Source organism: Helianthus annuus, chromosome 13 (genome assembly GCF_002127325.2).
Source record: "Helianthus annuus cultivar XRQ/B chromosome 13, HanXRQr2.0-SUNRISE, whole genome shotgun sequence".
NCBI classification, from domain to species: Eukaryota; Viridiplantae; Streptophyta; class Magnoliopsida; order Asterales; family Asteraceae; genus Helianthus; species Helianthus annuus.
In genome coordinates this window covers 135,983,473-136,004,088 of record NC_035445.2, presented here as the reverse complement: position 1 = coordinate 136,004,088, position 20,616 = coordinate 135,983,473, and the positions used below count along the sequence as shown (strand labels likewise).

Sequence of the window (20,616 nt, the reverse complement as noted above, 5' to 3'; positions counted from 1 at the left end):
TGAAATCGCGTAAAACGTGTCGTTCATCATTTCTTGTTCGTTTTGCGATCCGTTTTCAACTACGGATAGACAAATTTAAAAGCGACGCTAAATATATCAATATATATTAACAATTTGATATCGAGACGAAATTTGAATCCGGTACTTCCGTTTCGTTGTCGGTGCGTTCCTGTTGTCACGTTTCCGCTCACGTTTGCATTTTGTATCTTTCAAAAGCATGAAAATTTCTCTAAACGAAATCCATAGTTTTAAATTATACGTATAGGATTTGTATTTTTCGGCGTTGTCAGCATTTCGTACAGTTTCAGTTCGTTATCACTTAATTTTCGCATTTTTCCCCAAAATCCTTATATCCGCATTGTAACGTCTGATTAGCGTTCCTAGGTATTCCAATAGCCTAATTTAGTTAATCTGCCTTAATCACTCTTTCATATCGTCTTAAACGTTTGTTAATCGCGTAATTAAAAGGCGTTAATTACCGGTTGTCACAGTTATAACCGTCTGGGTGGTGCACGATCATATTCTTTCTAGAAGATTACTGCTGTAATATAGTGTGACACCTTACTGTGTGTACACAGCTGCATAAATCCCAAGTCTGGGTAAAGTGATATCCAAGTTTGGATATTTGGGCGGAAGTATTGATCTTTAGGATTTTAATCCTTTGCTGATGGAGGAAGGCGCAAGGACTTTATGCTTTCCTTTGGGCGCGCGACCATAGCTTGTTGATTACTCTCTCCCTTTTGTAAGACCAATGTGCGGCCGCGCAGGGTTAAAAGGTTGAAAGTCTAATTTGTGGTATGGTCTCAAATCCTTTTTGTGAGGTTTTTGGGACCTTACCCCTTCAAGTCCCCCCAGTCTAGTGTTGTACTTATGCAAATAAGTGGAGCACTGGACTTAGGAGAGAGAAATGTTTTTTGGGCGCGAAAAATAAGAAATCTTCTGTGAGAAGATTGAATTTTTTGTAAAGATTTTTTATGGAAAATCTTTGATTTGACAACCTGTCACTGTCAGTTGTTTTTTACTGTTCGTGCTTTACACGCGCGCGTGTAAACGCGTGTGTGTTCTGACATTTCTTTTTTCTGTTGCTTGGGGAACTGTGATACCCGGAACAGTCGCTGTGACGGTTACCGATGCTATTTATTGCGATAAGTATATATAATGTTTGGGTAACTTCTTTGTCATCATTGTTTTGTTGATACCTTTCCCCTTCCTTTCTTCTTTAATTGAAAATCCACTATTCCCTTCTTATGTCAACCGGAGCACACCAAGAAGGTCTTGCTGAAGAGACGTCGACTGAACTTCCACCGTTGAAGTGGTCCAGAACGTCTTTTGATGGCTTGGTTCAGAATTTCAAATTTCCAGAAAGTTGGGGTGCCCTGTACCCTGAAGAGGGGCAGACGGCGGCAGATGCTCCGGCTGGGTATATTACCCTCTTTTGAGATTTTTTCTGCGATGGTAACTTTCGTTTGCCTGTTACCAAGTTTTTTCTTGAAATCCTTGAGTTTTATAACTTGCATATCTCCCAACTTCACCCTATTGGTATGGTTAGGGTTCGACATATTGAATTTGTGTGTCGGACGATGTATGTTGAACCGACCGTCCCTCGATTTAGGGTTTTTCATCAAATGCATTGCACCCAAGGGTTCTATTCTTTCATTCATAGGGTTTCTGCTAAGAAGATTTTACTGCATCCCCCAAAGTCTTTTCATGATTGGAAGCAAAAATTCTTTTTTATCAAGGCCGGAGTGATTCCGATGAAGATGGTTCTAAGGGGGAAGGATGATGTTCCGATTGAAACTCTTCAAACCCCCGTTAGTGAGAGCTGGTATCAGGATTCGAAAGATGTGCCTAATATTGTGCTGCCGGAGAAAGCTCTTGTTGGAGCCGGTATGAGTTTGAACTGGAAAATGGAGCGTGACGACAAACCTGTGTATACAGAGAATGGTCATAGTAAGTTTGGGATTCTTCTCTCTTTTTTTTTTTTTGACCTGTTGCTTTCTTCGAATGTAGTTGTTTCTTTGTATGTCGTTGCCTTTAAGAGGGAAGGCGGCCGAATGGGTACAATCAAGAAAAAACCAGAAGAAGAACTTTGGTACCACCGCATTGTGGGAAATTTTGTTCTTCCGCGGGATGCGGATTTATCTGTTCACTCTGCTGCTGGTGCTGGTAAGTTACTTTTGTATCTGTTTCTTGTTCTTGCGCGTTGTGGGTAAATTCTTTATTCTATGCCTTTGTAGGTGAGTTGTCAAATTTGGGCATAGGCCCTGAGAAGAAAAGACGCGTGACGACGAGCAATGTTGCGCCGAAGAAGAGTGATGTTGAGAAGACTCAATCTTCTAAAGCTAAAAATGTTGGGGAGAAGAAAGGTATGCACCATTCTTCTGACAAGTGTGATTATGTGGTGGTTTCTGATACTTTGGAGGGTCTTGCGCCTGCAGTTACTACTAGGCGACCGAAACCAGAACCAAAGGACTCTGCTGACATTCCCCCATCTAACCCAGATGATCCAATTGATTTGGAATCCAGCCCTGAGCATTTGGTGCAAAGGGGAAAAAGGAAACAAACTGATACTGACGCGGAGGGTCAACCTCCTAAAAAAGTTCAGAGGAAGAAAATTACCCGAAGAGGGAATCTTGATGCTTTTGTTACGGAATCTGTTCCTGGTAAGTAGCATCTTCCCTTGTTTTCTTTATGTGGGGTAGATTCTTATGGATTTTTATTTTTACAGAAATTCCTGTTGCTCCAATTCCCACGAACTTGCAATCCGTGGTGAATGAAGAACTTCCTCCTACCCCTCCACATGCTTCTGTCGCTGATCTGTTGAACCCTACAGAGGGTGTAGACGATGGTGTGGGGAAAACTGTTGAAGTTGAGAAGCCTGCTGATGTTGACTTAGGTGTGGTTAATGATGCTGATAATCCCCCGACCCCTGAGGTGGTTGTTCAAGACCTGGGGGAAGGGGCAACTGAGAAAACTCCTACTCCTTCCCCTTCGGACACTATGCCGGAGCATACTGAGAAGGTGACAGTTGAAGAGCAAGATTCGTCTGCTGATGTTAGTAAACAATCTCCCATCCGCCCAGAGGAAACTTTGGGAGATTATTACTATCGGACCTATACGGAGAAGGATGCTGCTGACCCTCACGCCCCCGTTTGGAATTTAAAGAAAGGTGATACTTTCGCAGATTGGCATGTGTGCCAAGATTGGTTGCAGGGGATACTTCCGCCTGGGGAGGTCAAGTTTCAGGAAAACCGGTCTTATGAGCAGACCTTCCAGTCTTATTTTGCTGAGACTGCTTCTCATGTCTCTACCACCCACCGTATTGTTCGTGAGTGGTACAATATGCATAAAGAGCAGAAATCTTTTATGGCGGCTCAGAAGAAGTTCGCCAAAGATGAGAAACGTGTGGCTCAGTTAATGGCTAAATTAGAAGCTGACCAAGCCAAGTTTGAAACTGAGCGCAAGACTGAGGAATGGTCTGTTGCTGGCTGGAAAAGAAAGGCGGAAGCTGAAGCTGCCCTTCTCTCTGAGGAACGTAAAAATTGGAGGAAGATTTGTGAAAAAGATAATGCTGAGAAAGCAAACCTTCGTAACATTGTTAATAACCTCAAGGATGAAGTTGAAAAATTAAAGAACCAGGATGCGGAGGTAGAAAAATTGAAGAAAGAAAAAGCGGATATGGAAGCTGCACTGGCGGAAGCACGTTCGCATAGGGAACGGAGCGAGCAACGGGAGGTACAAGCTTTAACCACTCTTGCCATTAGAGATAAAGAACTAGAGGAACTTACTGCTTTGGTTTCTGATCAGGAACAATTGAAAAAAAGACCTGGAGCTCGCGCATTCCGAAAATACTGAAACCTCCCGCCGTTTAACTGAGGTTGAAGAGAAACTGGAAAATTCAGAAACGGCGCGGGTCACATCGGAAAGTGAGCTTGACCCTTTAAAGAATGATATGGCCTGGCTGAAGGATCGTGGGATTGCTTGTGTAAGTTTCTTTTCCCTTTTTTGTTTGCGAAACCACATATGCGCTTTTTTATTTGATGTTTATTTTCGCTTGATTTCATAGGTTGCTGAGTCTGTGTTGAATTCTAAGGAACTGGATAAAACTGTTGCGAATTTGGTGGTTGCTGCGCGGCGAGATGGGTACGCGCAAGGTTACGCGGAATGCTCCCAGCATGTGAATAGCGCGCTGAAGGTTACCTGGGATGATAGCAAGTCTGTTACCTTTGGCGTAGATATTGCCGCCGCGCTTGGTTCTCTGAAAACAGAGTTTAACAATTTGCAACTTCCAGTTATGGAATTGATAAACGTGGCGCTGCAATCGGATGATCCCGTGGCGCAGCTTAAAGAAATCTTCCCTGATGAGGGTGAAGATTTAGAGTAGGATGAAATTGTTTTGAACAATTTGTTTGTTGTTTTTTTTTGTGGGATGTAAATCCTTATTTTGTCGATGCGCTGTTGCGCAAGAATTCGAAACACTGCTGTGCTTGAATCTCTTTAGGGCGTATTTGTACGCTGAATATAGTATGTTTCTATTTGTTTTGTTATGTGACTTTACAATATTTTGCATGAGTACAATTACTTTTATTTGAGTAAGGCGAATGAAGTTGGTATGAAGCTCATGTGTGAATTTATGGTCGTTTGTGATGTGATCACTGACCACGCATGGAGCTTATTTTATACTACCATAATGTTTTTGCGCTTACTAAAAAGAAATTGCATGCATTTTGTAAACACAAAAATAATAGAAACTTTGTAATTTTATTCATGGATAAAGCTCAAAGGCGTTACAATTTTTTTTTTTTATAATTAGATGGAACTTAACTTACTCCCTGATAATTCCTCCGCATTTGATAAGTCACGTCTTTTCTGCGGGAAACTTATAGGGTCCTTTAAGTTTTGGCCCGTTTGCTTGAGCTTTCTTCTCCCCGGGTAATCTGCTTAATCTCCCTGCGCATATTCTGGAGTAAATGCGTAAGTTCTCCATTTTTGAGAGCTTTCTCTATTTCCGTGCGCAGGGATATGCAGTTGTTCGTGGTGTGCCCGTTGTCTTTATGATATTCGCAGTACTGCGCCGGGTCTTGACCACGTTTACTCTTCATCGGGATCGGAGGTTTGAACTGGTAGTCCTCAGTACTCAGAACCTCTGCTGGGGTCTTTGTTAGGGGAGTCCACTGCCTCTCCCTATTTTCGTGCTTGTTTTCTCTTTGTCCAGAGAGCTTGTTAATTGTTGTGCGGGCATCTTCAGAGGAACGGCTTCTTGATGACTCACGCCATGATTTTTTGAACCTTCTCTCACCGGTTGCGCTTAAATCTGTGGGTCTGTTGTGTGGTGGTGGTGGCCTGTTTGTAGTAAGATTTTTCTCGGTCTGCGCATAAACTTTGGCCGCCGCCATTATCTTTTCCCAACTTTTGGGAAGGCCCTCTGTTCCAGATAATACTTTTACCATGTCGTCACATCTAACCGCGTACTTAAACTGAGCACGGATTAGTTGTTCGTGAACACCACCAATCTCCAACACTTCCTTATTGTATCTGGTAATAAAATCCTCCAGATTCTCATCATCGCGACGCCAGATGTTCATGACGTCGGATGTATCACGCATGGACCGCCTTTGCTGGCTGAAGTGTGTTAAAAACTTTTGGCGCAGGTCTTTCCATGACTCGATTTGCCCCGTCGGTAGGTTGTCAAACCAGATTCGCGCTGGGCCAGTTAGTGTTTGTACAAACAAATGACACCATAGCGGAAGAGTCCAACCGCCAACCAACCCTGCACTGGTGAAGATTCTCAGATGATCATCGGGGTCAGTTAACCCATTGAATTTCCCGACGTTAGAAGGTAATTTTGCCCTTTCCAATGGAGCCAGAGCTATCTCCAGTATAAACTTCGAGTTTTCCGCTGCTTCTGCAGGGCGGTAAACTAAGTCATAATTATGCTCTGCCTCAGGGTTATAAAACCGCTCGAGGCCTGGACTTAGAGTTTGGCTGTAGTCTGCTGAATACGCTAGTGTTTGCACTCAAACGATATGTTTGATCTGATTCATCGGTGTGAGTGTCCCATTGGGACCCCAACCTATCATGAACCGACTGCCTTTGACGAGGGTGTGGTTCATGGTATTGTCTCTTGTAGCTGCTTGTACCATCATAAGTTGATTCTTCTCGCTGGGAAGCATGAGCTCTAGATCTCGGCCTTCGTGATTGGGTCACAGGAGCAGTTTGAGCACACAACTGTGTGTATACTGCATTTAATGCCCCTTGGGACCGGACATACCATGATATCGGAGTTTCTCCCGGTGGTAAAATTGATTGAGCAGGATTTGTGGGTAACATTCCTGGAGTAACAGGATCGTTTGCTCCATTGGATTGGACCTCATTATCGTCTGAGGTCTCCTCTACAATCCCTTCTACTAGTAAATTGTTTCCGACATTTGGTCGAGGACCAGGTTGTCGGTGAGAAGAAGAATTTTCTGCCATGTGTAAAAACAGAAAAATGGAATGAACTGAATCGAAACGAGGAAGAAACTAGAAAAACTGAGAAAACGGTGGGCGCCAATGAAGAAACACTAGATAAATGGTCGGAACCGAGATATCTAGGGGGTTTGAATCCGCATAAAAGGGTTAGCTCTCTCTCGGTTGATTCAGTTGCTGTCGAATTTCTTCTCTGGTGATTCTGCAAAACAGAGCACCGTTAGCCTCGCCAAGGGGAGAAGAGGGTTCTCTCCTTGACCCGACTCCGGTGTGAGAATAAGTATCGGTAATGGAGAAGATAAAGTTTGTGAGAAGTGAGAGTGATCTGAGTTTATACCTGAACAGTTCTCGTATTTATAACCGTGAGTTTGGGAGGGAAAATCTGTTATTGAGAAGATAACGGAAGATGCTAACGCCGTAGGGGTTATATTTTCTCCCGTTAAGTTCTTTAATCCACGTTAAGTTGCTTCGATCCGATGTGAATGCACACGGATCGTGATGTTGATCTATGGCTGGGGTATTGCCACGTGGAAAGTGATTTAAGTGGAGATCATTCTCCAATTGCATGCCTTTGTTGTGATTTCAGGGATGATTGTGGCAATGACACGTGTCCAGACGGTTATAACCGTCTGGGTGGTGCACGATCATATTCTTTCTAGAAGATTACTGCTGTAATCTAGTGTGACACCTTACTGTGTGTACACAGCTGCATAAATCCCAAGTCTGGGTAAAGTGATATCCAAGTTTGGATATTTGGGCGGAAGTATTGATCTTTAGGATTTTAATCCTTTGCTGATGGAGGAAGGCGCAAGGACTTTATGCTTTCCTTTGGGCGCGCGACCATAGCTTGTTGATTACTCTCTCCCTTTTGTAAGACCAATGTGCGGCCGCGCAGGGTTAAAAGGTTGAAAGTCCAATTTGTGGTATGGTCTCAAATCCTTTTTGTGAGGTTTTTGGGACCTTACCCCTTCAATATTGGACATTATTAACAATTCAAGCAAAGTAGAGATTAATTTGATCGATGCATCATAGGTTCGAGCGGGAAAAGTGGGATCGGTGTTTTCACATTAAGCAGTGATTGATTTACCATGGGTTCGAGTAGGAAAAGTGGGACCGATATTGTCAGATATCTGAGAGTAGATGAGGATGAGATAGATATCTAAGACATTACAATTAAAATAACAAGTAAAGTAGGAATCAATTTGACGCGTCATACATCGAAGCCCAAAAAGTAGGATCGGTGTTGTCACTAAGTAGGGATCAAATTGAAGTGTCGTTGGTTGCATTGGGAAAGTGGGACCGGTGTTGTTAGATATCTGAGAGCAGACACATATGACACAAATTTCTTAAATATTTGAGACAATGCAATTAACAAAACAAGCGAAGTAGGGATGGATTTGATGTGTCACAGGTTCGAGCATGAAAAGTGTGATCGATTATGTGAGAGAATACTAGATATATGAGACAATTACAAATAAACATAACAAGCGAAGCATTGACCGATGTTGTCACATGTTTAACTTTAAAATAGTAATGTGTATACCCGAGAATATACTAATCAATTGTTGCTAGTAAAAAAAAAACCCATGAACTTTAAAACACCTATTGGAATGGAGAAAGTTTTAGGTTCAAATCACACAAACGACAAATAGTTCTACATAGGGGTGTGTACAGTTCGATTCGGTTATTAGCATTATCCGTAACCGTAACCGAAGTCATCGGTTAATCGGTTCGGTTAATTAGTCGATTTTCGGTTCGGTTCGATTAATTTTCGGTTAACAACCAATTCAAACAAGGGCTAATTTTTTTGCTTAGAAATACATGTAATGGAGGTATAAATATATGAAATAGATGTATAAATACATGAAATGGATGTATAAATAAATGAAATGGGGGTATAAATGCATGAATAGATATTTAAATACATAAAATGGAGGTATAAATAAATGAAATGAATGCATAAATAAATGAAACAGAGGTATTATTACATGAAATGAAAGTATAAAAGATTAAATACATGAAATAGAGGTATAAAAACTAGAAATATACAAAAAATAAATAAATGATTCGGTTTGGTTCGGTTAACCGATGGTAAAAAAAATCCATTAACCGACTTTCGATTAATTCGGTTTCGTTTAATTTCGATTCGGTTTTGTCGATTTTCAATTTAGTTTCAATTAACGGTTTGGTTATTGTATACCTCTACTTCCTTGGTACCATGAGGCAAACGCATACAACATTAAAATATTCCAAAATAAAATAAAAAAGATTTATTATTAATTCAGAAATATTGCCAAACAAACAAGCATGGACTACTGATACAGATAAGAGGAACAAACACCACCACAACTACTCATCGGAGCTTCCACCACCAAATTCCGATGGATCTTCAAGCTTCCTGCAATATCTTCTGCACCACAAACTACCCGACCCCATCACTTTTCCGCCAGTTCTCCCCGTCAAAAAACTCCATCAATTACACCACCAAATGCCGCCGCCATACGACGTCGTCGGAGCTTCAAACCTCGCCGGAAGTACCTCGCATTTCTGTCGCTTCCTCTGCTCCAACCCATAAAGTCACCGTTCACGACAGACAACGAGATGTTGTTCACGAATTCTACGTTCCAGAGGTATTAATTAATAAATTGGGCGCAAAAGTGGAGGATGAGAAATTTTGTACCAATTACTCGTACCGTACCGTACCGAGCAAACATACTCAATTTCGGTTCTCGATACTATGGGGGAGTTTGGGATTCCTTCTTACAAACAACTTATTAACTTATATAAGTCATAGTTATAAGTTAGAATTTCTAACTTCTTAAAAAACAATTTTTTCACACACAAAAACAACTTAAATAAGTTAAACCAAACACTATAAAAACAACTTATTAACTTTTATAAGTTAATAAGTTATAAGTTGCTCCAAAATAAGCTAACCCAAACACCCAATATGCGGTATGGTACTTGCTACTTTTAATGGTACCATACCGACTAAAGCACCGTATTTGGTTTTGACTTTAGCTCAATTTCGGTTGCCTGCGCTATGCAGTGCAGTACAACACTCGTACTTTTAGCGGTACGGTGCCGGTACTTTTAGCGGTACGGTACCATATCCTACCGGTATTGACCTAACATCACTAGGCGGTATGGCACGGGTTTGGGACTTTTAAAGGGTATTTTACCATACCATAACCGGCCAAACATACGGTACGATATTCAGTTTTTGAATTTAGCTCAATTTTGGTGGCAGAACTACGCGGTATGGTACGGGTTTCAGACTTTTATTGGTACCATGCCATTCGGTTTTGGTTTTAGCTAAATTTCGGTATTGGTACTATGCGGTATGGTAACGGTTTGGTACGGTACCGGTACCAGTCTCATCCCTAAATTTGATATTAGAAAGTATTGAAACAGTTACTTTTGTTTATGTATGAATTTGGACAGAGTATTGTTTTTTATCTGTCAATTGTTTTGGTTATGATTGTGTAAAATTAAGGGTTTTTTTTTATATTATTATTGTATGGAGGTAGAATTGTTTTTTGAAGGTGTTGTTTATTGGTAAATTTTGCAGGATCAATACATATTGCACACAGCTGAAGCACAGAACATATCATTGCCGTTTGCTTGCAGGCACGGTATTGGTTCTATAATTCATGTTATATAATTTGCAGCGATATTTTCTTTGACTAATAGACTGATAGCATCTATGACGCTGAGCGGAAGGTAATATAAGAGATAATCTTGATAGGAAATTATAAGTTTGATAGGTTTTTCCAAATCTGAGAAATTAACCTAGATAAACGCATACGCGTTTTTACTTTTTACAATCAAAACAAAATAAACCAAAGCCGTTTGAATTTGAAATCAGAGCCCCATATGAAGATAGTAGTCAACTGCGGTCGCTATAGTCGCTATAGCGAATAGCGTAGCGTATAGGCTGAAGGTCGCTACAGGGTATGTAGCCATAAATAGCCGGATTTCAGTTTTTTTTTTAAATATAAATAGCGATTAAATATAGCTATAAAATAGCTGGATTTTAAGTTTTTGTTAAATATACATGCAAAATAGCGTATATATCAGGGTATTTTGATATAATATACAGTTTTTTTCTGGTGAATCGCTATTTATAATATAGCGCCCGCTATTTATAGCTATTCGCTATGTAGCATATAGGTACATTATCGCGATTTGTCGCTATTTGCCATTAACAACTATGAATTGAAGATATCTAGCATGTATAGAATACTATATTACGTTTTGATATTATATGCTATTTGCCCACAGCATCATAAGATATCTAGCATTTTTTTTTAATTTTATATCATGTATAATATTAGCTGCATTAAGAGTTTAAGACTGTTTTTATGTCTTTTTGCATTTTAAGGTTGTTGTACTAGTTGTGCTGTTCGTATAAAATCTGGACAACTTAGACAGCCTGAAGCATTAGGGATATCCGCAGAATTGAAAGCTAAGGTATGTCGTTTCTCATCCATTATTTATTCAGTCTATTTACATTCAGTACACATTCAAAACACCTTTTGCGTGTTTTTCTAGGGTTATGCGCTCCTTTGTGTCGGTTTCCCAACTTCTGATATCGAAGTTGAAACACAAGATGAGGATGAGGTAAATTACACTTGCAAGATACACATCTGCAGCATTTAACAAGACTAGGGGTGTGAATTTTTGACATGACCGGAAAACACGACACGAACCTAACACGAAATTTACGGGTTTGGGTTTAGTCTAAACGGGCTCGGGTCAGTTTCAGGTAGAACCTGCGAACCCCGTTTAGCTAAATGGGTCAGGTTCGGGTCAACCCGGTCGGGTTGGTGGGCTGACCCGTTTAACCCAATTATACAATATTATATTTTTTACAACATGTTTTATGTCATAAATTAAATTGAGTTTTTTTATGCCATAATTATAAGTTATAACTTAGATTTTATAATTTAAATGTAATTGTATTATATACATTTGTGTTTTTTAGTAAATTTCAGATTTAATATATTAATTTGCGGAAAAAATAACAACTAAACACATTTGGGTTGAACGGGTTGTGTTCGGGTCAACCCGTGAATATTTGGGTCGTGTTTGGGTTCATATGTATGACACGATTTTTGGGTTCGACCAGTTTTGCATCATTTCATCTTCATTTAACTTTGTTGTTTCATTCATGGCTTCTACAGGTATACTGGCTTCAATTTGGACGATATTTTGCACGAGGACCTATTGTAAGTTTTTTTTTTTTTTTTTAAATTATGTGGGAAAATTCTTCTCATTTTCTTACAAGAACATAATAAAAATAAGTAAATATAGTATCTTACATTTGTTATATCAATGATTGGTGCAGGAAAGGGATGACTATGCACTTGAACTAGCGATGGGCGACGAGTAAACCCCTTAGTTAAATTGTAAATTGTAAGTAAAACGTCATTTGGATCAATGATCTCGCCGTTTTTTAAACACTGTTAGGATATTTGAGAAGGTTTGAACTTTCAAAAGATTAATATATGACATATTTGACCTCTTGATGATGCATTTTCAGTAGAAGCTTGTGGTTGTAAGAATAATTTATTCGTTGTGAATTAGGCGGTTACATTACCGTCTTATGTATGTATTACACTTAGTACAAGTGTTTTTGCACATTAGGTTCACATTTCTCTAAAACTAAAAACCTTAAAATTGAAAAAAATAAAAACAATGTCCATATTTGTAGCAGCTGCAAGGATTTTGAGTTACTCAAAAAACAGATAGAAACTTGTACACAAGAGATTCCTCAAGCTGTATACATCTTTACAACATTCTATGCATATGATACAATATGCCACACAGTCATCATGTCACTCTATATTGCTTACAGTAAAATGAATTTCAATCTAAAATCAGTCAAGATAGAGTCCAAACATATATGGTCCAAACCTACAGATTTACATCAAACTGCACTTCTCCTTCGATCGCTTTGATTCCTTCCTTGGCGGGTTCCTTAGTGGGTTCCTTGTCGGGTTCCTTAGCGGGTTCCTTAGCGGCTTCCTTGTCAGGTTCCTTAGCAGGTTCCTTGGCCTTATTGAACTGTGATGCTGTAAAATCATTAAATAGATCAAAATTATATTACATCAATGGACAACATAAACCATATACATACATACTTATCATGGTTGTTAATAACGAATAGCGGACAATAGCGACAAGCTACCTATACACTAGGAGAAAAGTTTAGAAACATTTTATATGTATATTATATCCAAATAAGCTGTCTTATACACTGTTTTATATGTATGCTTAACAAAAAACCTAAAATCCTGCTATTTTATACCTATAATATCCCTCTATTTATGTTAAAGCAGAAAAAAAATAAAAAACCTAAAATCCCGTTATTTGTCCGCTATCGAGACACCAAAATCAAATGGCGACACATGAGTGCTACGCTATTCCCTATAGCGTTTGCTATGAGCGCTATTAACTACTATGATACATACATACATATTTGATATTTCATTTCAACAAATGTTTTTAAAACGACCGTGAAATGATAAAGTCAGAAAATTAATAGCCTACCTCGCGCACATTAGACCCTGTAGGGGGAGGCGTAGGTGAAACACGTTGCGGCTGTATTTCCTCTATTTCTCGTTGCGACTGTTTTTCCGCTAAGCTTTGTTGATGCTGTTTTGCCTCTAAAACTAGTTCCTGCCACACTCCAGCGAGTGGTGGTGACCGTTGTTCTTCCTCTTTTTCTTTTTCCCGCCGTTTTGCCCTTTCAGTTAGATCCTGAATAACTTTTTCAACATCTTCTTCCTCTAAGCCTTTTTGCCGCTGTTTTGCCTCCGGAACTACTTGCTCAGAGTCTCCAGCAAGTGGCGGATCCGAACTGTCACATAACATAAACATTTTAATAAAACAAACTTCTTTCTCTTCATTTATGTGGCTATAACTTAATAATTACCTTTTATCTGTGTTTCTGCTTGTGCTCGCCTCTGCTGTATAGTCTGTCTCCGGATAAGCCCGAGACCAGATGTGCTCAACACTCTTTTTATCCCGTGTGTATCTCTCTATCTCCGGCTTATATATCTTGAAGTACTGGTTCACAAACACCGTATCACCATTCACCTGAGGCCGCACCATATATATTATTACCACATTAAATCTCGATAATGGTATTTTGTTAACGTGTATTCATCACCGAAGAATAGTTAATAGTTAATACCTCACTTAGCTTTTCCCATATCACACCGGGTTCATCTTTGTAACCGAGATCTGTAACTAAAAGGTACAGTGCCCCTCCATACTTGAGCATCGTATTGAAGTGATTATTGCGAAAAAACGCACAAAGTTCGCGTTCTTCTAGACCTTCATGCAAGCAAAATAAGCTGCAACCAATGCAGCAATATAAGATATCGTAATCTTGTTTTAATAGACAAAAATAACATGTTGAATGAGCGATACATAGTTACATACCCGTACACTGTCAACTGACTCACATTGTTTTCCAAAAAGTCTCGTACCAGTTCCCCTTAAACGAAAATATCAGTCACTTTAAGCATTGCTTAAACAAAAGTCGTCAAAGAGAAACATTTTAGTTTTACGAATTTCACGAGTCATATACTCATACCTTGTCTTGCAGTTAAAGGACGGGATATCAATTCTTTTATCTGCGGCGATCTAGCAGTAACGATGTTAAGTGTAGATGAGCTTGCTTCACTTGATGTCGTTTCTCCAAAAGTTACCGACTTTTCTGTTATTTTCACCTCCTCAAGGCTAGCTTCCTCAATTCTATCTTTACTTTCACGCTTCTCCGGTTCACTAGTATTCGTTTTTCCATCCCGGCTCGCCTTGTCAGGATCGGTTTCAACAGTTTCATCTTTACTTTCATGCCTCTCCGGTTCACTAGTACTCGTTTTTCCAACATGGCTCGCCTTGTCAGGATCGGTTTTAAACGTTACGCAATCACCAACTTTTTCCGAACTTGAATAAACGGTTTTTGTTAGTTCCAAGCCCATCAACGGTTCATGTAAATCTTCTTCCGAACTCTTCGTAGTAACACCTTCTGTGTTTTGAGTTTCTAGTTTCGCAAGATCGGCCGTCAAGGTATCATACGACTTTAAGCCAATGGCATTTGAAGTTTCAACATCCTGACATCAATGGACCGAGATTAATAGTAGTTCATGTTGAGCAGATTCGTATTGCGTATATAGATTTACATGCGTAAACAAATATACCTGTGGATCGATAATCCAACCGTGATATACTGGAATGTTCAATAAACGAAATACCGCACACTTGCTTGTGAACTCAATATCCTTAATTCTGCAACAGCTCATACATATTTATGTTTTCAACTTGAAACAAAGGTAACCCGAAACAAAAAAAAAAAAAAAAAAAAAAAAAGGTAATAAATACCTTGTGAATCTAACGTTCACATCCAAGCCCTTTGCAACAAGTGGCAGTATATCGATCGTATCAGATATAGTCTTTTGTGTTTCCTGCAAAAAGGACAAAAACCAATGAAGACAAGAACGACGAGAAATACTGCGGTTTCTTCAATTATTAGGTTTCGTTTCTAGTTTAGAAACATATTACAAAACCTCATCTTTTCTATTTGAAATGAGTAAATTCTCAGCCACCAGTCTTAACAGTTCCCTCTCTGATACGGAAGTTTCATACGGGCTCAGACGCAATTCGTTTCTCAGCGACAAGATGTTGCCTAACATAGATTACAAAATACAATCACTAACCGATCTTTAACAGAATACAATCAAGTTCATTAAAAAAACTGTTAGAATTTAACCTAACTACTACTACTACTACTGCAGAACACTGTTGACATTCGGTCCAAAACTTAGTTACCGATGATCAAGTAATTAGCAATGAAATCAATCAACCGTTTAAGTTAATAAATATAAACAGTTTTCTACAGAACCGATTTCATCAAACCCTAAAAAACAGTATTAGAAACAAACAAATTCAACCAAAAACACGAAGGTTTTTTCTCTATCTTCATAATATTTCACAATCAGTCCCAAGAAACTTGAAAGTCAGTTTACAGTTAAATCAAGAACATCAATCTTTTATTACTGTATTCAAGAAACTAATTGATCACGGTTATATACACTCATGTGATTCATCATTATTAACGAATTATTAACGAAATCAACTGTCGAAAGTGTCGGATACGCAAAAATAACTTCCAAATGAAGACATATAAACAGTTTTCTTTACAGAAACAATGTAATCAAACCCTAGAAAAAAGAGTAAACGAGTTTTAGAACATTACAAATAGCAAGAAGAGGACAAGGTCCGTTTTCGTTCTGGAGTATGATCGGAGTAATGTTTCCGAAGAAGCGGATTGGTTTTGTGTAATACATCGTTTCTTTAATCTTCTGCTTCTTTCCCCATTCCAACAGCTCTTTTGAGACCGGAGCCATTTCAGATGATCACTTTCACTCTTTCAGCAGATTTTACAAGTCTAAAAACAGAAGAATTCTATACGTACGTATAGGTGCGTGTTTTAGTGTGTGTTTGTGCGTGTTTTATGGAAGATGAAGATGCCGGAATGAGAATCCGGTGATCGGACGGTGAGATTTTATATAACGAGCTGAGTGAAGGAGGGAAATTCTGTTATTTGATTTTTTATTTGAGGCAGATATAGCCCCTTTAATTTGTAAAGTTGACACTTTTGGCTTCTTAGTTTAGTTAATTGCAACTTTAGTTTTTTTTTTTCATATATATTTGTGTTGATATTAGTGGTTGTTAAGGAATTAAGTGATAATTAAATTGAAGATAAGTATCTTAAGAGTGAATTGGAATTGTAAATTGGGGTCGAAATTCTGTATGAGTGTAAACGAGCTGGGTTATTTGAGAGCTACATAAAATCAATTCGTGAAAAAATCTAAATAGTCAATAGAGCAAACTTAAATGAGGCTGAGCTCAAACATAAATTTGAACCTCATTTAATAAACGGGTTTGAGTCAACATTTTATATATTGAACCTAATTAGGTTCGCGATCCTATTATTTATATATTTGTAATAAGTTTTATATAATGTGTGGTTTGATTGGTAACCACAAAAAATGGAGAATTAAGGAGCCGTGTAAAAAACTCATATAAAATTCATTTTAATTTTTACTGAAATTTTTTCAGAGTTTTTGTATATAAACATATGTAGACGTTGTTTTAATAAAAAAATTTAAAAATAAAAAAGGTTTAAAAGCAGTTTAAAAAAGTAAAACTCTTTTTTACAAATATTAATTTTATTTGAACGACTTCTACATGTGTTTTTATGAAAAAGTTCCGAAGAAATTATGTAACACCGGTGGTTCCCACATAAATGTATATAAATGCGTAATAAATTATAACTAGCAGATTACACCCACGCTTCACGGCGAGGGCGACTTGGTTTTTAATAAATTTTACATGGATCGTAGACGCAGTGGAAAAAATAACGTGAATCGCTAGAATCTGGTCGATATTGGTCCGGTTCATTATGTTATCGGTATCGATATAGAACCAACACTCGATATAGCAACAGAAAGGAAAAACTTAAAAAATAAAGTCGTGTTAAGTCCATAAGGATGTCAACACATGGTTTACATCGATTGAAAACATAATATACGGATACCATTAACAGTTATAATAGTATCAATACGATACCGATGTTTTTCGGTGGGTATTGACTCAATCCGCTTAAAAATGTTATATCGCGTATTTAATTTTTTGTGAGAAAAAACTAATGAACGAAAGTTATACAGGAAAATAAAACTATCCGGTTGAAGACGTATATTATTTTGAGTGTCTTGGGTAAATTTAAAATAAAAAAACGAAGTCACTATTCATTCACGTGTTATGAATTAACATGTTATGAATAGGAATTAATATAGATAGATAATAGAGAAAATGCAATTTGCGTCCATGTGGTTTGTGTGAAACATCAACCTGAGCCCCTAAATTCATTTTTTGGTTTTTTGAGCCACTGAGCTTATGAATTCATAACACTTTGAGTCCCTCCGTCACACTTCCATCTGTTTGACTGTTTGAGCCAGGGGTAAGACCGTCTTTTGGCATATATTAATAACACTTTGCGTCCCTGTGGTATGAGTGAAACATCAACCTGAGCCCCTGAATTCTTTTCTTGCTTTTTTGTTAAGAAATCATTGATTTAATAATTCAAATTAACTCTTTTTAAATAAACTTATATAAACTTAACTACCTGAGCCCCTAAATTCAACGTTTGTATTAATTGCATTCATTTTTCAAACAGTTCAATTGTATAATTAATATAAACTTATATACTTGTTAAGAAATCATTAATTTAACAATTCAATTAACTACTCTTTAAATAAATGCAATCTAATAATTAAATGGTTTCATTTTATATCATATAAATGGCAATCTAATAGTTAAATGGTTTCATTTTGTATCATATAAATGGAATATATAACAATTAACTACCCCAAAATTCTGTATTAAGCCCTAAGTTAAACAGTTAAGCATCAAACATACAATACAGAGACAAAACGTCATACCAAGAAAGATAGAAGGATATCCAACTTGGTAGACTTGACGGAACTTACAGACTCGATAACAAAAGACCGTAACATACAATACAGAGACAAAACGTCATACGAAGAAAGAAATTGTGGATCTTTACTGACTGGTGCACTTCGGAATGTAGATGATAACCCCTTTAGTGTAGCTCTTCGATTTTCCTTGAAATTTCAGAGCTCGCTAATTACATATCTGCCACTGGGGTTATATTCATTCATATGCGATTGATCGTTCTGATCAATCACTTCCTTATGTTCATCGCACCATCTTCTAGGAGGTTGTCAAGTATTCTCGCCTTCGTAGTTGGTGTTTTGCGTATCTTTACATCCGCAGCCATTCTATACAAGAAAACACATTCAAATGACCAATATGAGGAATCCAAAACACAGTTGATCTCATATGAGGAACCCAAAACACATTCAAACAATCTGTTTTGATACCCGAGACAAAAACCCACAAGAATTAAACAAAACCTCTGTTTTGATACCCGAGACAAAAACCCACAAGAATCAAACAATATTTTCACACAAAACCTGAAACAAACCTTCATAATAACTAAAACCCAAACCTCTGTTTTGATACCCGAGACAAAAACCCAAAAGAATCAAACAAAACCTCTGTTTTGATACCCGAGACAAAAACCCACAAGAATCAAACAATATTTTCACACAAAACCCGAAACAAACCTTCATAATAACCAAAACCCAAATGTAACACCCCAGTGTTTCGAAAGTCAAAGTCAAAGTCAAGATTGAAGTCAAAGGAGGAAAAGATTGCTAATTGCGATCTGTCTCTCCTTGCTCAATCCATGTTTTGACTTCTTTGACTGTAGTTAGTCTATTTTATATTTTACGTTAGTTGTCTTATGTGGAGTAATTAATTACAATCGCAGTAATCGAATGTTTATCGATACGAATCGCCTTCCGACTGTGAATAATAGGAAGTAACAATGCGATAAAGTCAATTAAACGCTAATCGAACTAATCTAGTCATCATCGCGCTCGCAACTCGAATTACGCAACTTGGGTGATTGTTATACGTGTGTGTGCCTTATGTGTTACTTGTGCGTGTTTATTTATGTTATGTGTGGTAATCAATCGAATCGCAATCGAACTCAATCGCAATCGAATCGCCATCGCAAAAAAGAATACGAAATAAGGATGATTGTATATTGATATAGTATGATAATTAATGGAGAAGAGATAGCGCAAGATATGAATGGTTGGGATTAAAAGTAATTTGAATAGTAAACTCTATCGCATTCGCATCGCTCGCAATCGAAATCGAAACAGCAAAACTCGTCGCACCGAATACTCAACAAAGGCGACCGATCGATCAGGCTACCAGCCGATCGACCAGCCGTCCGACCGGACAGGCTGTCCGATCGAGCTGCCGTCCGATCGGCCAGCCCTTTCCTCTTTTAGAATCCTATAAATACCCTTGTCACTCTCCAACCTACTACTTTTGGCAAGTGACGTCCGACCAGCTCGTGTTCCTCACTTTTCTTCAGATTTCTCTCGATTCCGGTAAGATCTCGCCCTAAATCTTGTACTTTCTTGATCTACACGCACTCCTACACCTTTCTATCCTTCGAATCTTAACATTTGACCGTGAAATCACCAAGATTCAAGGTGTTCTAGGATGACGTCATCATGTATTCTTGAAGAACTACATGTTTTGGTCTCAATCCACCAAGAACAACTTAGATCTAACCGATTTCCACATAAACTAACAAAGATCTTTCATAGATCTAAACATATTCACGGTGAAAAAGGATTGAGAGAATGCTTTCTAACTTTCTTTCAACTCTTTTACACCCAATACCCTCAAAACCGATAGAAACGGAGCTTGTGCCGACTTACTAATTATTTTGGTGGTTGTGTGGCCAAGATCCGGATTCTATCCACGAGGTTCACCGATTTCGGATTGAACGCGAACCACCGTCCCAAACCATTCACTAATCGGATTTGGGTGATTCCTGTCCGATCAGGAGAACCAAGTAATGACAAGGTTCCTGTCGTTTAACTCGTTATCAAAATACCTCGATAAAACGACAAACAATCAAAACAACCAAGTGTGAGACGAATAGGACGATCAGGACGAGGTACTGTCCAACCGGACTGCTGTCCGAACGGACAGTCAGCCGAACGAACAGTCAGCCGAACGACTGATCAGCCGAACGGCTAGCACTTGGGTCCCACACATAACCAATTATTAACTAAAGTTTGAGTATTGAACGAACTGTTAACCGATCGGACTGCCATCCGATCGGATTACTCTTCGGATCATGAGATACTTAGGCTTTAACACTTGATCGATTTTTTCAACATGTTCAATGCACTAGGTGTAACACCCCGAAAATATAAATTTGTTATTATAAATACAATATTGGTAAATAAACAAAATGAATTAACCAGGAAGAGAATAACCTAGTTAAAGGAAAAGCCTTGTAGTGGCATGCTAGTGAGTTAAAACACCTAAGATAAAAACCTGATAATAGATGGGGGACTAAAGGTGTTAAGTTTGAAACTTAACTTATTAAAAACAAAATAAAAACACCAAACACACACATTGAGTGTGTGTCTAGATCGAATCGAATACAGGGGGCGA

At 38.3% G+C, this 20,616-nt stretch overlaps 2 protein-coding genes across 2 annotated transcripts; one reads left to right on the top strand and one right to left on the bottom strand.

Moving 5' to 3' along the window:
• Positions 1-8,708: 8,708 nt before the first annotated feature.
• Positions 8,709-12,012, top strand: LOC110918142 (ferredoxin C 2, chloroplastic). The gene is made up of 6 exons (XM_022162506.2): positions 8,709-9,098; positions 10,040-10,103; positions 10,853-10,941; positions 11,023-11,091; positions 11,655-11,699; positions 11,819-12,012. The coding sequence occupies exons 1-6, from the start codon at positions 8,850-8,852 to the stop codon at positions 11,861-11,863; spliced, it is 561 nt and encodes a 186-aa protein (XP_022018198.1). The 5' UTR covers positions 8,709-8,849; the 3' UTR covers positions 11,864-12,012.
• Positions 12,013-12,217: 205 nt separating this feature from the next.
• On the bottom strand, positions 12,218-15,923 carry LOC110918130 (ubiquitin carboxyl-terminal hydrolase MINDY-2). The gene is made up of 10 exons (XM_022162499.2): positions 15,737-15,923; positions 15,048-15,166; positions 14,863-14,945; positions 14,682-14,769; positions 14,075-14,594; positions 13,921-13,975; positions 13,670-13,832; positions 13,409-13,572; positions 13,024-13,333; positions 12,218-12,545 (listed from the first exon to the last, which is right to left on the bottom strand). Exons 1-10 carry the CDS (start codon positions 15,885-15,887, stop codon positions 12,396-12,398), a joined length of 1,803 nt encoding a protein of 600 aa, XP_022018191.1. The 5' UTR covers positions 15,888-15,923; the 3' UTR covers positions 12,218-12,395.
• Positions 15,924-20,616: the final 4,693 nt, after the last annotated feature.

Excerpts from the sequence above, each read along its gene's own strand:
- LOC110918142 (XM_022162506.2), top strand. The coding sequence starts at position 8,850 with ATGGATCTTCAAGCTTCCTGCAATATCTTCTGCACCACAAACTACCCG. Across the intron at positions 9,099-10,039 it reads ACGAATTCTACGTTCCAGAG|GATCAATACATATTGCACAC; the intron begins GTATTAATTAAT and ends TAAATTTTGCAG. Across the intron at positions 10,942-11,022 it reads CCGCAGAATTGAAAGCTAAG|GGTTATGCGCTCCTTTGTGT; the intron begins GTATGTCGTTTC and ends GTGTTTTTCTAG.
- LOC110918130 (XM_022162499.2), bottom strand. The coding sequence starts at position 15,887 with ATGGCTCCGGTCTCAAAAGAGCTGTTGGAATGGGGAAAGAAGCAGAAG. Across the intron at positions 15,167-15,736 it reads TTGTCCTCTTCTTGCTATTT|GCAACATCTTGTCGCTGAGA; the intron begins GTAATGTTCTAA and ends AATCTATGTTAG. Across the intron at positions 14,770-14,862 it reads GTGAACGTTAGATTCACAAG|AATTAAGGATATTGAGTTCA; the intron begins GTATTTATTACC and ends GAGCTGTTGCAG.